Raw genomic sequence first — 16503 nt, 5'->3', positions numbered from 1 at the left:
GATGCTCCTTGGCCACCCTTCTCCCGAGGGCAGCACCCGGCCTTTGGGATGGCGGGGGCTGGAGGCGGGGGGTTGGTGGCATTTTAGGACCACTGCTGTCCTGTAAACAGATGTGACGTTTGTTTGGGAAAGCGTCTCTGAAAGGCGCGACAAGAGCCTTTGGTTGAGCCGGGGCGGGGGTGGCAGCCACAGCAGGGTCCCCTGTGAGCGGCTCACGCTCCCTCGGCTGTGGTGGCGGGGTTGTGCCGCTGTCCCTTCCAGCTGTGCTGCCCCTTCCAGCTGTGCTGCCCACGGTGTCCCGTGGGTTTTCCTTGCGCTGGGGTGTCCTGGCACGCGTCTGTGGGCAGGGGGGTGCAAGGGGGCCTCAGAGCGGGGACTCCAAGGCTCCCTAGGGAGGAGGGTCCAGGATCTGTCCCCCGGGAGGGTGGAGGGTTCATCCCTCCCCCCGCAGAGCTCCACCGGGGGATGACGCTCGGGATTCCCCCCCTTTGCTGGAGCAGGGGAGGGCTGGAGGGGCAGGGCCGGGGACAGCAGCCCCCTGTGCATCCCCACACCCCCAGACGGGTGGGAAGAGGGCGGGAGGAGGCGATGCCGCCCCGAGACGTCTCCTGGCTCGCAGGGAGCTTCGTCCTCCCCTCCCGGCCATCCCCCCTCCCAAACCATCCCGGTCCTGCCGCGCAGCCCCAAAAAATCGGGGGTGCATCTTGGGACCCCCCTTCCCGTCCCCGATTGCACCGGCTGCTCTAACACAAATCAGGGACAGCCTAGAGATACCTATAGATAGATACCTATAGATAGATCCCTAGAGATACCCATAGCCGATCCATACCGCCCGCAGATGCCACCCAGCCGAAGGCACCGGAGTTTTTGGAGCCGATTTCTCCCCTCTCCGCCGTCCCAGGGTGTCCGGTCCCTTCCCGCAGCCCGTAACTCTCAGACTGCCCCCAGCCCCCTCCTCCAGACCCTCCCCGGCCTCAGCCAAGGCAAGGAATAAATAAAATAGCTAAAATGATATTGATAAAAATCCCAAATACTCCTAAATACCCAATACACAGCAGCTGCCAGCCGAATTTATCCCTTTTGCTCTGCTAAAACCGCATTTCCCCCGCTGATTTTCCCCCCTCTTTTTAACCATTTTTTTTCGTGATTTTTAAAAAATTTTTCAGCACAGAGAAAAATTTAAATTAACTTTCTCCCCTCTTCTCCTCCGCTCTCCCAGTTCCTAAAGTGGCTTTGGGTGGGGTTTTACGTTTGTTTTTTGGGTGGTTTCTTGGGGGTTTTTTTGCATCCACCAGCACCCGGAGCTTTAACTCTAAAACCGCCGCGGAAGTTCGATACAAGGAAAAAAAAGCAAAACGAAAAAAAACTTTTAAAATAGGCATCGAATCGATTTTTTTCCTGCTTGGGGCAGAAGTGGGGGCTGGAAAGGAGAGAGACCAGGCCAAAGTTTGTTCCCCTGGGTTATTTTCAGCCAGATTTCGTTAATCGCAAGGGGAAAAAAGCTCCACCGAGTTCAGAACAGAGTTTTGGGTTTGATTTGGGCTCTTTTTTTTTTTGTCGCTGCGCTTTGCTGTGTCCCATCTGCTTTTTCCGGGAGAAATTGTGTCCTAAATCCATCCTGTCCTTCCCGGCTGTTGGGTCACGCCAGGCTGGGCTCAGCGCGGTTCCTTAACTCTCCGATTTTCGGGATGCGCGTCCCGGCGATTCCCGGCTCCACCGACCGACAATTCCCCGCAGAAAGAGGCTGGATCCGGCCACAATCCACGGGAATTGCTTTTGTACGTTTTTTCCTGGAAGTAGCAAAGCCAAAACAGGTCCTTGAAATCGTCTCTGCTCCAGGTATTGCTTCTTGGCTGGGTTTAATCAGTTTAAATTGCATTTTTGCTTTTTTTGCCTTTTTTTGTCTTTTTTTTTTTTTTTTTTTTTTTTTTTTTTTTAAGGAAAGCGCTGATTTTCTGCAGGAATTCAACGAATCTTTAGAAAATCGCTGTTTTGGGAAAGAGAACCGTCAGGGATTTTGCAAAGGAAGGGAAGATGAGCGTCCCGAACCCGGCACATCTGGATAGGCAGCTGCTTCGGAGAAGGGATATAAAAAGAGACATCGAAATATTTAAATCTCCTTTCTTTCCCTGTGTGCTGACAGCCCCGAGTTCCAAAGCATATTTTTATAGATACATGTATTCATATACATTTTTAGATATAAGTATTTACACGTTTGGATATTAGACATGAACTATTACACATTATAGTTTATATATTATATATGCATTTTTATATATTTCATAGTTTACATATATTAAAAAAAACAATTTGTACCACAGGGCGTTACAAATTATAAACAATAAATTATTTAGGTATGAAAGTACATCCATGTTTGCATGCAACACACATTCCTGTGAATTATAACATACATCGAGTCCCGTCTGTACTCAATTTTTGTATCGATCTGTATGAAATTACACACTTTTTATTAAATACATCTTTTCCCCCGTGTGCTGAAAGTACAAATACCCACAGTGACACCGTCGCTGACATTTATTTGTTATGCATTTCTGTGCCCATAACTTTATTTCGATACGGATCTAGAACTGTTTTCATCCTGATATTTGGGGCAATCTCTAACGGTGTTTTCCCACCTTTTGGGTTTGGGGAGTCCCTGTGCCCCCTGGGTATTCCAGAGTAACGGGAGGGCAGAGCATGAGGGGATCCCACATCCCCAGGGACTCATTCCCGACCCGGGAGCAACCCCCAGGAGCTCCCTTCAACTTCCATCCCCCTTCAATAAATCTCTTCCCTCATCCCCTCTTCCCCCCCCCCACCCCGTCTCTTTCATAAAGAGATTTTTAATTTTAATTTAATATTTTTATTTCCAAGCACCACAAGCCGCTGCCACCTCCCCCCCCACACACACCCACTTAGGGTAGGAACCCCAGCTTTCCACGGGAAACTCCAGAGTGTGGGAAATACGAATGGTGCGAGAGTTAATCCCGGGGAACTGGGCAGGGGGATCCCCCCGATGGCCGGAGAGACCCCAGGGTGAAATGACCCCCGAGAGAGGAGGGGGCTGTGGGTGCAGGGCTGAGCCCCACGTGGGATGGGGACCCCAAATTGCAGAGGGGTGCAGCACCCCCCCGCACTTCACCATTAACCTTTAAACCCATCAGCCTCTGCAGAGCATGGAGGGACAGGAAATGGGTGTCCAGTTTGGGGGGAGCACCCCCAGACTGGCTGGGATAGAGACGAGAGCAGCTGCCACCTCCTCACTCCATGATTTGGGATCACGATTTGGGGCACGGAAAAATCTTCCCTGCGCAATATCGCCAACGAAAGGGAATGACTGCAACGGGATTGGGGGGCTGGGGGGTGTCCGTACCCCTCGGAAAATCCCCCTGATTATTTCTGGGAGCCGGGCACGGGCATCGCTGGGGTGCGCAGGGACGCGGGGCTGCCCAGCCAGTGGGGCCATGCCCGTGGGGCTGGTTTGATTTTATTATTTTATTTTATTCCTTTTTTTTTTTTTTTTCCCTTTTCTCTCTCCACAGGCATGAAACCTGGCGCCCGGCTGATGGTGCAACAGATACCGGCCCCCCCTCCACCCCCCCTTCCCTCCCATCGCCGCCCACTTCCACGTGATGTGGGCAAACCAGTCAGCGAGTGGGACTGGGCAGCCTGGCCATACTGGGGAGCCAGGAGGGGGGCAGCGCTGCCCCTAATCCCCCAAGGAAGCAGGAGCCGGGCATCTCTGAGCCCTCTGCCTTTCCCACAGCGGGGGGGAGGGGGTCCTGCCCCACGGCCTCGCCCCCCTCCACCCCTGTGCCCCCCCAGCACTGAAGGTGGGTAGCGCTTCTCTGTCTCCTCGCTCCTCTTCCTCGCTGTCACGCTGGGACCCCAGCGAGCCCCTTCCTAGAGGCCTCCCCGAAAGCTTCCTCCTATTGTCTCCTCGGGCTTGAAAAGGGACTCGAGTTTGCTTTTTTTTTTTTTTTTTTTCCTTTATTTGGTTGTTTTTTTTAATCACCACTGTTATTTGTAGGGCAGGAGGGGAACTCGCTCCTGGTTCCCCTCCTGTGAATCCTGCTTCTCTTTAGGGAATCCTGTGGAAACGCTCCGTCCTAGGCCGGTTACACACCAACCATTCCCCGGGGGCCGGGGGGACACAGACCTGCCTTAAACCCGCTTCTTCCCGGCTCGCTTCTATCCTTACCCCTTCCCAGCGCTGCCTCCGGCTTCTCTCCTTTTCCTCGGCCGCCTGCCCGTCTCCCGCTGTCCTCCCAGGGTATCAGTCCTTATCTGCCGGTTATCTCTTCTGCTGCTAAATTCAGCCCAGCGGAGGGGTTCAGCCGGGGGAATCTGTTGGTTAAACCTAAAGCAGTCCCAAGAGTTATCTCTCCGGCCATAACTCCCCCCCGCGCCCCATCCAGCCCTTCTCCCGGTGTGACGTGGTTTTCATGGAATCCTACAATTCCAGAATGGTTTGGGTTGGAAGGGACCTAAAAGCCCATCCAGCTACGACCCCCCTGCCGTGGGCAGGGACCCCTTCCAGCAGACCAGGTTGTCCCAAGCCCCGTCCAAGAGTCTCCCTCCATGATCTGAAGAGAAAACAGCACCTCAAATCATCCTACCCCCTTCCTGGGCACTCCTTGGGAAAGGGGTTTCACCCCGACCCCTTTCCACAAGTGGGTTTTGGGGTCTTGCCATTGCAAGCCACCCGCAAGGCCTCGATGGCATCCCAAGGCCCAAATCCACCCCGAATTCCACCAAATTCCTCCAAATTCGAAACCGACCCAACATGAGGTAAAGCACCCCTTGCTCCCACCCTGTCCCATGACTCTGGGACATTCCTCCCCATCCAGACCTACGGCATTCCCAGCTCCCAGCGGGTCACACCACCGTGCTCCCAGCTTCTCCCAGTTTCCCATACGGGAAAAATGGGGGAGACGTATAAAAAACACGCGGGAGGGGGAGTTTTGTGGGCGCTGCTTGGGGTCTGCTGCCCACTTTGGGCAGCACTAATGGGGGCTGCAGTGGCTAATGCCCCCCTTCTCCTTTGAGCCCCCTCGGTCACGCGTGGCCGGGCTTTAGGGGTTGCGGACACACGCGGGGCAAGTGCGGGGTGGGAGGGTCAAGCCATCCTTCCTCCTTTCCCTCTTTTCCCCCCACTTTTCCCTAATTTAAGTCCCCCCCACCCCAGCCCTCCTCAGCCGCCTCCCGCCGCCCACTTCAAACGCCGGCCCCGGGGGCCATTAACAACTTAAAGCACCGATCGTACCTGCGGGACAAAGGTTTTTGCTCCGGGCCAGAGGAGAGAGCATCGCTGTCTCTCACCTTCCCGGCTGTGTTCCCCCTCCTTTCACCTCCCCCCCTTCTCTAACCTCCTTATCTCCCCGCCTGGGGGGGTCCCGGCCCGGCCGCCGCCGCATCCCGCATCCCGCATCCCGGCAGCATCTCCCCCTGCTCCCCCGGGGGGTGTTGGAAGGGGCGGGCGGGGGGGGGAAGGAGGGAGGAGGAGACTGACCGAGGGTTTTAAACAGCCCAGCCCCATGGTGGAGGGCGGGGGGGGGGGGGGGGCGGGAGGTGATGGATGGAGCCCGGTGGGAGCAGCTAAATCCAGGCGGGAGCTAAATCTCCCCTCCGGAGGGACCTGGACTTCTTGCTTGGGGTCTGGAAGAGGCGGCGGGACCTGCTGAAGGTGGGGAAGGAGGGCGGTGGGGAAGGTGGGGGGTTGGAGAAAAATCGCATCGCTGGTGGTGTTTTGGTTTTGGCTGGAAGGCTCTGCCCACGCGAGACCGCTGCGGGGGAAAGTGGAGCCGAGGGTTTTCCACGCGCTCCCCATCGCTCTGGATCGCGGCCGGGGAGCCGGCTGGGCTTTGGGGAGGCCCTGCACGAGATGTACCAGAGCTTAGCCATGGCAGCCAACCCCGGCCCTCCGGCGTACGAGGGGGCAGGTGGCTTCATGCACAGCGCGGCCGCAGCGTCCCCGGTCTATGTGCCCACCACGAGGGTCACCTCCATGCTCCCCAGCCTGCCCTACCTGCAGAGCAGCGGCTCTTCCCAGCAAGGCAGCCCCGTCTCCAGCCACTCCATCTGGACTCAGCCCGGAGCCGAAAGCGCCGCTTACAACCCTGGATCTTCTCACCCTCCCGTGTCACCTCGGTTCTCCTTCTCCACCAGCACCCCCATCCCGGCCACCTCTTCCCGGGAAGCGGCGGCGGCTTACAGCAGCTCCTTGAACCTTTCTGCCAACGGGAGGGAGCAGTACAGCAGGGGCTTCGGCGGCTCCTATTCCAGCCCCTACCCGGCCTACATGAGCCCCGAAATGGCCACGACCTGGACTTCCTCGCCCTTCGACAGCCCCATGCTGCACAACCTGCAGAGCCGAGGGACGCCCGCGGCCGCCCGCCACGCCAACATCGGTGAGCACAGGGCTGGGAGACGGGAGGGAAGGCTTCATCATCCCATTACCCTCCAGATTTTGGGGCACGCACCCCTCTGTGCGTAGGCGCAAAGGGCAGGAGGGAGGAATTTGGAGTATTGGGGTTGGCGCTGTCGGAGTGGCCTCTCTGGCTGGAAAATATTGGGGTCCTTGTTCTTACTTACTCTGCGAAATCACCGTTCCAAAATATCCTCAAAGGCCACAGTTTCCAAAAAGTAAATGAAATTTAGGGCAGGCCCGGAGCGGCAAGGAATGATGAGCTGCGCTCGGGAGCGAGGGCCTGCTGGCTCCTCAAATAGCTCCGAGGGGATTTAGGGGCTCTGATGGGGATGATTGTGGGGGCAGGACCACGATGTTCTCTGGACACGCAGGCAGCCCCTTCCTGAGCTGGCTGTCGGCGTAAAAGTGGGAGCATTAAGAAATCAACATTTGGTCCATGAATCCCAAATCTTCCCTTTGGGCTGTTTTACATTCTGGATTTCTTAATTTTTTTTTTTTTTTTTTGAAAGGTCAGGCTACAAAAAGGGAGAGCAAAGAGAAATTTTGAGCTGAGGTGGGAGAGATGATGGAGAAGGATTAAAAGAAATGCATCCACATTTATATCGGTGCTTTTTGGGGAACACGGGCACATCTGAACAATACAACCTTGGTATTTCAGAATCTCCTCACCCCAAAAAAACTCACCCTGATCCCCTGTGATGAATCCAGTCTCGGAGCCTTTCATTTCATTAAATTCCTCTGGTTCCTATGACGAAAAATTGGTCCAAATGGCTTAAAACACTGTTTTTATATTTAGTGGGGAGGAAGAGGGATAAAATGGGAGAGAAATGCGAGCACATCTTATGTAGTTTCATAAACCCTTTTTTCCTTCCCGCCTCCTCTCCGTGAAGGTATTTCTGTTGGCTTTGGGGTCGGGGTTAACAAAGAAAACACCTCAAATTTGTTTCCAGAGCTATTTTATGATCATGTTCTCTAACCTGAATTTTGGAAGGTGATTTTTCCATCGTGTCCAGCAGGATTTGCCTTGTCTTTAGCATTAATTTTAGATGTTAAAAGAAGGAAAGTTGGGCGTCGGTGAAGGCTTGGCCTTGCAAATACCTTGTGCTTTTCTTTGGGTGCTATGAAATTTCTCAAAACGAGGAACAGATTACGGATAAAAATTTAGCCAATCGGGCGATGTTTTTTCGGAATCCATGAAAAGGTAGAACGTAGAGGGAAAAATCAGAATAAATTAAACAATCAAATATTAATTGACTATCTATACGCACATATGAATATTTGCATTTTACCACAGTGCCACCTCTTCCTTGGGGGAAAAAAAAAAAAATCACCTTTTTGCGGTGGTCTCAGAAGGGCTCTTAATAATAAAAATAACCTAACCCCAAAATAATGCAAATGAAGATTTGCCGTTGCAAAAACACCCATCAGCTTTCAAAGCACCAGGGGTTGAACGTGGGGATTTGGGGGTTTTGAGCCCGGTGGTTTGTGCTGCAGCTCCGCATTTTGATGGCAAAAAATGGGGTTTTAAATAGCACTGGGAAGAAGGGATGAGTTGAGCCAGCCCAGAAGTTGATTTTTAATGAAGGAGGAAGGAGCCGGGACTCCTCTCCAGGTCCTGACTCGGGTGCCGGATTCTCGGCAGCGCAGCCGAATCCACGGGATTCAATTAGCACGGGGCTAATTACGTCTCTGCCTTTCTCGGATTTTAAACCAAAAGTGAGTGAGTTTTTGTAAAACAAATAAATAAAATGAGCTGCCTGAGAGCTGGCAGGATTAAACTCAGGATTAAAACGGGTTTTTGGAAGGCAGCTCCTCCGGGAAGTAGTTTAAGGTCCAGACCTGCCCCGTTCCCTCTTCTCCCTGAGTCGAGAGGCGGCCGCTGCCGGGTCCCTCCTGGAAGCCGAGCGATGCTTTGGGCACCGAGAGGGCTGTGTGAAGCATGTAGAGGCTGACTGGGGGGTTCTGAGCTGGGAAAGGGTTTTGTTTTAATGGTTTTAAGGATAAAAAGCCTGAAAAACTGAAGACACTGAAAGATGTAGTTGGGGGGGGGGGGGGCGCGGGGAACACCGTTGTGGATTGCTCCCATCACAGACCTACTTTAATGCCGCATCCGAGCCCTGGTCAGCACCTGAGAAATCCCTGGCACGGTGGAGTTGACTCCTTCTTTACCTTTTCTTAGGGCTAAAAGTAATTTTATTCTCCGCCCAGCGAGGAATCTCACGGTGGAGACGCAATCCTTTTCAATCAAGCTGTATTTGCAGCGCTCTCATCTTCTTTTCCTAAAGAGCCACCAACCTCCGGGCAGTGCTAAATGCAGAGCACCCCTGGGGTCATTAAAATTTTAATTATTATCATTTTTTTTTAAAAAAAAGATCAAGTCTGGGCAGGTACAGCTGGATATGCAGACACGAATTCACAGTATGCAGTTGGGCATGGTTCCCCCCCCCCCCCCCCCCCCCGTTTTATATAAATATATCCCTGTAAAAACAAAGCAACACACAGGGAAAAGAAGATTAGTGAAAATGTATTCGAAGAAAATAACACTATAAGAAATACAAATCTTGTTTTTCCCCAAACTGAGGGATTTTGGCTTCGCTTAAACCGTGGTATAAAGCACTGGGAAGGATGGGTGGGTAAAACACACGGGGCCGTTTGAAAAACTTTCCCTGGTGAGAGTTTAAAATACCAAATTTGGGCTTTTCAGGGTAATTTTGGTGACTGATTTCATTACCCTGAAGAGCAGGATCAGACCCTGTGGTCGAGGCAGTGAACTTGCCCCAGGCATTGCCTAGGATGGAGTTACTGTGAATTCCCGACTTAATGAGGCATGAAAAGGACCAGCTCCAGAATCCCCTCTCAAAAGACTTCCCCGCCAGCACCAAAAATCTCTTGAAATCGCTCCCAAAATGAGCCTGGATGGGCAGTTTGGCTCTTCCCCCTTCTCCGGGCAGAGGGGAACGGGGATGGAGGGCGGCACGGGGGTCCGAGCGCGTCCATCCCACAGCCCCTCGCTGCCTCCTGGATCTTTCCAGGCTGGGGATGGACGCTCAGATCCCAGAGCGCCATCCCCATTCCCTTTTATTTTGCCCACAGCGGGGGTTTTACTTTTGCTGTGGCATCGCGGAAGTTGCTGTGGTTGGGAATAAATCGGGGCGAGGGCTGTGGGCATTCCTGGTGGGTGCTTTTTGGTTTTTTGGTTTTTTTTTTTGGCTAAATCCAAGCCAGGGCTACTCAAACAGGCGCTGCTGGAACACAGCAACAGCGTCCTGGAAGATCAAAGCCTGGAGCAGACACTGGGTTGGAAAATGTCCCTTCTGCTGCTGGCTGGGGGAGAGATTGGGAACCAGATCTTAAGCTTTCCCATAGGGATGCTAAAAGATCTGCCCTGTCGCATCCCGGGGCTGACATTTCCAGTGATTCATTGGCATTTGTTACAACCCTCTGCCCTACCAGCAGCCCCTGACCTTCCCCACGCACCACAGGACAAGGTGGCCCGTCCCTGTGGGGTGGCAGGCGATGAGGGGGGCCCAGCACCTCTCCCGTCCCTGATCCCGGAGGGATGGGGCTGTAGGACGGAGGGATGGGCCATAGGACAGGGAGATGTGAACGTAGGATGGCAGGAAAGGACTGTGGGACAGCGGGAAGGGGCTGTGGGACATCGGGATGGGGCTGTAGGACGTGTCTGCATTTTTCTCCATCCCCCGTTTCACAAGCGGCCGCATTTCTCACCTCAGCCCCGCCGGCGGGGAAGGTTCGCCCAGGGCTTTGTTCCCCCCTCTTCGGGTTTGAATCCACCTTCTGCTCTCCCTCCTAATTTAATTGTCACCCGTCAGTCTGGGATTTGGGATGAAACCCACAGAATCGGGGTTTTTAATCTTTGAGCAAGATCAAGCTTGAACACACAAGTGTTTATTCCCCCCTTGGAGCCCCTCAAGCAGTAGAATTTAAATTGCAAATAAATCAATGATAATAATAAAAATAACACAATCACAGGCGTGATTATTAATAATTCAATTCCTTAATTAAAAATTGCACTGTATTACCAAATACAAGTCCTTATGTTGCACAGAATAGCCGTGGGGTAGAATTTAATACACGATAAATGTTCACAAATTTTCGTAGAGCAGTAAAGTTTAAGGCAGTGGATGGTGGTGCTTAATCTAAGATTTTATTAAACCAGGATTAATTATTTTTCTTCTCCACAAATGTGCATGTGCATTTCTTTACCCCTGTAACAATAACAGCAATATTTTTTTTCGAGAGACAGTCTATATTTTGCTCTCTGCATATTTTTTCGCCAGAAATTTTAAGGGAAAAAGGCAAAATTCTCAGAAACAGATGAGTGTTTATCAGGCAGTGTATTCCAAAGGAAACCAGGCCAAATCCTGACACCTCAGTGCTCTTCAGATGATGGGAAGAAAGGGCAGAAAGGGGTTCCCCAAAACTGGTTGTCCCAAATGCAGAGGGGTATTTTGAATGGGGAAACCATCTCACTGAAATTTAAGGATGCATGAGAAAAAAAACCCCATCAATAAAGCACCAAACAGCAAATAAAATCCCAAACTTGGCAAAAAAGAGACACTTTATGTGCCTGAAGGTCGGCAGCCTGTTGTTTCTGAAGGAGGACATTTGCAGGGGCTGTTAAAAGTAGGAAAATGCAATTTTAAGGAAAATTCAATTAAAAAAAAAATTACAGTGTTATCCCAAAACCTTCAGAGGTTTTGTTTCTCATCGGCACAGGGCTCTGGGCTGAAACTTCTGCTCCTTGAGCCCTGCGGAGCTTTGCAAGCAGAGGAATAAAAGGAATGCAAATATATCAACCTTGAGAGGTTTTATTCCCAAATTCACACACCAGCGCAGCGTGTCCTTCCCTCCCTGCAATTTCCTTATTGAAAAGGAGGTGCAGAAATGAGATATTCGGGGATCTCGCCCTGCTCGGTGATGCTCCCGGGCATTCACGGAGCAGAGGAAGCCAAAATCTTGGGTTCTTCGAGGCTTTTGCAACCCAACTCTAAAAAACTTAACAAAGGGTCTGCTTCCCCTTTGGGGCTCATTGCTGGTTGCAAAACCAGGTGGGACTTTACCTCAAGAGCTCAGTCCACAGGCTTAGAAAAGAAAGTTTTGCTCATGCTGGGAGGGAAAGCCAGAAATGCAGATTTTTGCTGCGCCAGCCCCGCGTTTTGGGGACGTGGGATCCCGAAAAACACGATTAGGCTGCCAAAGTCTCTCAGTTGTAATGGCCAGGTTGGGTTGTTACAGGTCTGAGTTGCTTGGGAGTGGGGAATGTGTGTAATTATGCCTGCAGGATTGCAAAAAGGGAGATGGGAATATCTGGAAATGCCGAATATCCACCTTGTCGGCGGGTCGGAATCCGCGCTGCCGTCTGGCACGAAGGTGTAAATTTGCCTTTGGTGTGCGAGTGTGAAATGCTGCTTAAATAACCAGGGAAATAGGTGAGAATTTGCTCTGACCTCCCAAATTAACCCAAATTATAGAAGCAAATTTCATTATAAGGTCGGATTGTTTTTTTTTTAATTTTAAGAAAAATTGGTGTTTTTCCTTCGTGGGACAGAACCCTCACAGCTGTTTACGGTCACGTCCCGCACTGTGGCAAAATATGAAAACCTCTCCTGCCTTTCCAAGTCTTCCCCACATGGTCGGTCACGGTGACCGGGCCCGAGCTGTAAATACATCTGTAATGACAAATTAAACCCAATTATCTGCCAGGCCTGAGCACTGAGGTCTTTCCACACACGGCTGCTTGCAAGTGCGTGACAGCCCTCGAAAATAATTCCATCACCGTTGGCATGAGTGGCACTAAAGCGTCTTTTGAAAACACCTGTGGTTTTCAAACCTACTCCAAAAATGTTGGTTTGGTTTTTTTTTTCCTTTTTTCCCCTTTTTTTCCAGGAGCTCCTCGCTGTGGGGCATGTTGAGCTTGCAGCATTCCCCGCGCTCCTGCGCGCTTTTAAACGCTCGCAGCGCTCGGCGGTGATTTCTTTTTCAATATGATAAGCTCGGGCTGGATTTTCTCACTCCCCAAAAAAGAAGTGGCGGGTGCTGAGTCTGCTCCAAAAGAAGAGCCAGGCAGAGATTTTCCAAGCTGGATGCAGATCTGACCCCGCCATCAGCGCTGAAATATTTCAGCTTTGGAGTTTTGGCAAGACCTGGATTTTAAAGCCAAGTTTGGGGCAGTGTCAACAACTGGAAGAGAAAATAACTTTTTCTTTTCCAAGAAGTGCCCGGTGATTAATTTTTTTGCTCCATTATTTTTTGGCACAGAGGTTTTTTTTTGCTTAATGAGGTGGATACCTAATTGCAGAATGAAGTCTTCACTTGGGGGGAGCAAGACGGGTCTTTCCAATGTCTTTCTGCTTTCTCTGTCTTTCTAAGGCCAAACCTGCCCAGGTTTTTAGGATCAGCCATCCCCTAAAAAACAGATTCTGCATGGACTGTGACCAAAAAAAAAAAAAAAAACCAGCCTCAAAAATACCCACGTTCCTTGCTCAGAGCTGAAACCATCCCTGTTTTAAAACACAGGGAGGTTCACCGGCAGCTGGTGCAGGATCAGGCCCATGCAAGTAGAATCCATAGGGAAGAAACTCGGCCCACTGCAAATTACATGGGAATTTACATGTGTTCTCAGGGAGGTAAAACCCCAAAATCCAGTGGGACCTTCCTTTTTTGTCCTGAAAAGTGGCCACTTGGTTTATACGTTGCAGCACGAAGGAATTCGTGGTGGTTTTTTAAATTATTTTTAGTCACCCCTAAAGCTTGTGAGACCCTTATTGGAGCTCGAATCGCTCCCACCAGCCTTGGGAGAGACTCAGTAATTCATTTTGTTTGTGAAAGAGGAAAAAAAAAACTCCTGGAAAGCCAAAAAATAATAATTTTTCCAGCAGAGGTGGGGTGAGGGCAGCCGGATGAGGGATCCCGCAGGGCTGATCTCCCGTCTCCACCAGGGACTGGTACTGGATTGCTTCTGAACCTGGGATAACAAAATCACTGCCTGGAAATGCTTCCTCCTAATCCCTGGGAATTAAGTTGGTGTCTGCCGGGGGAGCATTTCAGGAGAGGTCCCGTGGTGGGACGCTGCTCCCTGCTCCTGCTCTTCTTCCCAGAGCTCAGCCCTTTTCCGCTGGGCGATGCTTCCAGCACAGCGGATTTACAGGGAGCTGCCACGGGGCTCGGTTCCCGTCGCCATCGGACTTTCCTAAACAGTTAAAACCCAAATTTGGGGGCAGAGATGAAGCAGGGAGGGAGAAGGAGACCCCACCAGTCCCTCCAGGCAAGGTTTTGCCAGTCCCTCCTGGTTTTTCCACATGGAGCTCTCTGTGTCTGTAACATTTAAACAAATTCCAGGTTGTCCTCTGACCTCGAGGGACAGGGGACTGAAATGTCCCCTTTGGCTCTGCAAACACCTCCAGACAGTTCAGGACACATTTCCCCCTTGCTGGATTCCCAGCTGCCCACCCCCGGCTGTCACCAGCCCTCATACTTTCTTGCACCTCAATTTTCCTTCAAGCTCCAGCTTCTGGAGTGCTGTTATCATATGTCAGGCTCTGCTCTTTCAGAAAGCAAAAGAACAGCTTTCCTGGACAAGGGAGAGGCTGGAAAACCCTGACTCCTTCATGTTGAAATCCTAGATGAGGCAAAAGAAACCAAACCCTAATATTTATTATTTAAACTCCTATGAGTTTCCAAGCCAGACTCCTGGACTTGCAAGCCAGTGAGCCACCATTATTCAACATTCAGGGCTTGCAGTGCTGGAGTTGTAAAAGAAATCAGTGAGGCCCTGAGCCCCAGACATCAGGACTCCTCCGAATGACGTGTGGACCCAGATGTCTGAGATTATTTTGGGAAGGGAGTGCTGGCCCCAGGGGCTGCCTGCCCAGGGGGCTAGCTGCTGGGAAGGACTCTGGGTTTGGACATGCCTGGGTGGTGTGGAGCATGAGAGGGGCAGATGGTTTGGGGGGTGGAATGTCTCTTCCTCACACTCCCCTGGGCTGGGATGATGCTCTGGATCCTGGGCATAACTTTTCCCATGTTCAGTCCTTCATTACTTCCCTGGGACAGATCAGTGATGCTGTAATTTATCCTGACCCTCTGGATATGAAGACCTGAGCTTGAGGGTCTTTTCCACTTCCCAAAACAAGCAGGACCTCAAGCAGGAGGGTGAAATCCCCCTTGCACCCCCTTCTCTTTGCCTTGAGCCAAGGAAAGGTCTCACTCTGCCAGAGCTGCCTGCCCTCCCCAAGCACTTCTCTTCCCAAACCCACATCCCAGTCAGGCTCTGCCACCTCCCTCCACACAAATCAATAACAACGGGTGAGCAGGTTAATTATAATCACAGAATAAACGCCGCAGTCTCAAAGTTCACCCAACTTCAGCAGCATTTCAAAACGAGCGGACGGCGCCAAGAAACTTTCATTGATTCCTCTGGGGCAGGTGTGGGAGTTTGAACCTGTCCCCAGGCTGATCTTGATTCGAGGCCTACTCAATTTTCCTCCTTATCTCGACTTTCGCCTATCTTATAATGCCTGTTATTTTAGATAAAAAGTCCAATCAATTGAGTTAGAAAAACTGCAAGTTATATGTGGCCCTGATAAGTTCAGTACCTGCCTTTTATTGGCCTGGGCTGCAAAGTGACCTTTGCAGATGCTTTATCATCCCCTCCTCCTGCCCCGCTCGGGGGCTGAGTTGACTTAACATCCAGAATAACTAATAAAAGAGGAAAAGAGAAGGGCCAGGGGTTAGACAAACTCACTGTCCCCTCTAACGTGATGAGCCGTAGCAAACACCTTTTTGTTTGTCCCTGGCTGCAGTCCCGCAGGGAGGCCGGGATGTGGCCTGGCTTGTGCTGGTGCAGCTCCTTGGAGTGGGATTTATCAGTGGAACAGCTCAGAACTGGAGGCAGAGCCTGTGTCTAAATCAGTGAAATTAGAAGAAAACTGGGACAGGGGTTTGGATATGTTGATATTGGTCGGTGCCCTCATGCCTAGGGAGGGATTGGGCGTGTGGAGCTGTCCTACATATTCCATATATTCCTACACATGGTGTAGGCATGTTTTATAAGTGAGGGGTTTTTTTATATATTATATATGTTTTGCACACATAAAATTAGTTTTTAAAAATACATGTGTGTGTATTTGTGCACATATATAGATATATATATGCACACACCCTTCTATATAGCTAAGTTCTATGCAGCCACAGAATAAAAATAATAATTTTAATAGCAAAACCAGAAAGAATTGATTGGAGATGATTCCTACAACAGCATTCTTAAGGACATCCCAGGCATCCCTGCCTATGAAAGAGGGGCTGGAACTACATGATCTGTAAGATCCTTTCCGACCCAAACCATTCTGCGATTCTATGACACGCTATGTGTATATATACAAATACATACATTTATAAATATGTATAACACACACACAAATATGATAACAATAATACAATTGATTGTATTCCTACAAGAAAGATTTTGCCTGTTTGCTTCAGATAAATGTCTCCTTCTGATCTGGGAAAAAAACTCACCCCAAACTTTGAGTTTCTGGAGTTGTAGGATTGTGGAAATGCACGTTGTAAGATCCTTAGCAGGACAACCACCTCAGTAATAGCTGAGGGCATGTGGATGAGGCTTTGGAACGCCCATGGATGGACATTCCCCCATCTCCTAATGAAAACCCAACAGATCATGCTCTTCAGTCACTGGTGAAGAATCATCTTGGGGTGTCCTGTGCAGAGGCAGGAGTTGGACTCAATGATCCTTGTGGATCCCTTCCAGCCCAGGATATTCTGTGATTCTGTGACAATTGTTAGCCCCTGGCATGGTCCAACCTCAGACCATCTCAGTATCTCCTCATGCAGCTCCTGGGCAGTTTGGGTGCAAACATTCTAGATTGGGGTCCCAGAACATCTGAACAGGGCCAGACACTGCTGGCTGGGCTCAGGGTCAGGCTTCACCACCTACCCAGTAACTGGCCCGGGTTCACCAGTTACCCCGTAGCCATAAGGCCAATTCCCACGGCTCAGCCACGGAGCAGTGGCTTGGCAGGACTCCACAGCAC

At 50.9% G+C, this 16503-nt stretch overlaps 1 protein-coding gene and 1 long non-coding RNA gene across 6 annotated transcripts in view; one reads left to right on the top strand and one right to left on the bottom strand.

Annotated features, from left to right (window-relative positions):
• Nucleotides 1–1375: 1375 nt before the first annotated feature.
• Nucleotides 1376–5475, bottom strand: LOC138108756 (uncharacterized). 2 transcript variants are annotated; one of them, XR_011150066.1, is made up of 3 exons: nt 5370–5475; nt 4202–4360; nt 1376–2070 (listed from the first exon to the last, which is right to left on the bottom strand). It is a non-coding gene; the product is annotated as an uncharacterized lncRNA (long non-coding RNA). The 2 variants fall into 2 exon arrangements; XR_011150065.1 differs by lacking the exon at nt 5370–5475 and adding an exon at nt 5267–5363.
• GATA4 (GATA binding protein 4) overlaps nt 3625–16503 on the top strand; it is a 30451-nt gene continuing 17572 nt past the window's right edge. For 2 of the 4 annotated variants that reach the window (XM_069011840.1, XM_069011839.1), the window contains exon 1: nt 5700–6410. In XM_069011840.1, the coding sequence (XP_068867941.1) occupies nt 5885–6410 (526 nt within the window). In that variant the 5' untranslated portion in view covers nt 5700–5884. The other 2 variants (XM_069011842.1, XM_069011841.1) reach the window with 2 other exon arrangements.

The sequence above is a fragment of the Aphelocoma coerulescens genome, chromosome 3 (genome assembly GCF_041296385.1).
Source record: "Aphelocoma coerulescens isolate FSJ_1873_10779 chromosome 3, UR_Acoe_1.0, whole genome shotgun sequence".
Lineage (NCBI taxonomy): Eukaryota > Metazoa > Chordata > Aves > Passeriformes > Corvidae > Aphelocoma > Aphelocoma coerulescens.
This window is presented reverse-complemented; position numbering and strand designations above follow the sequence as displayed.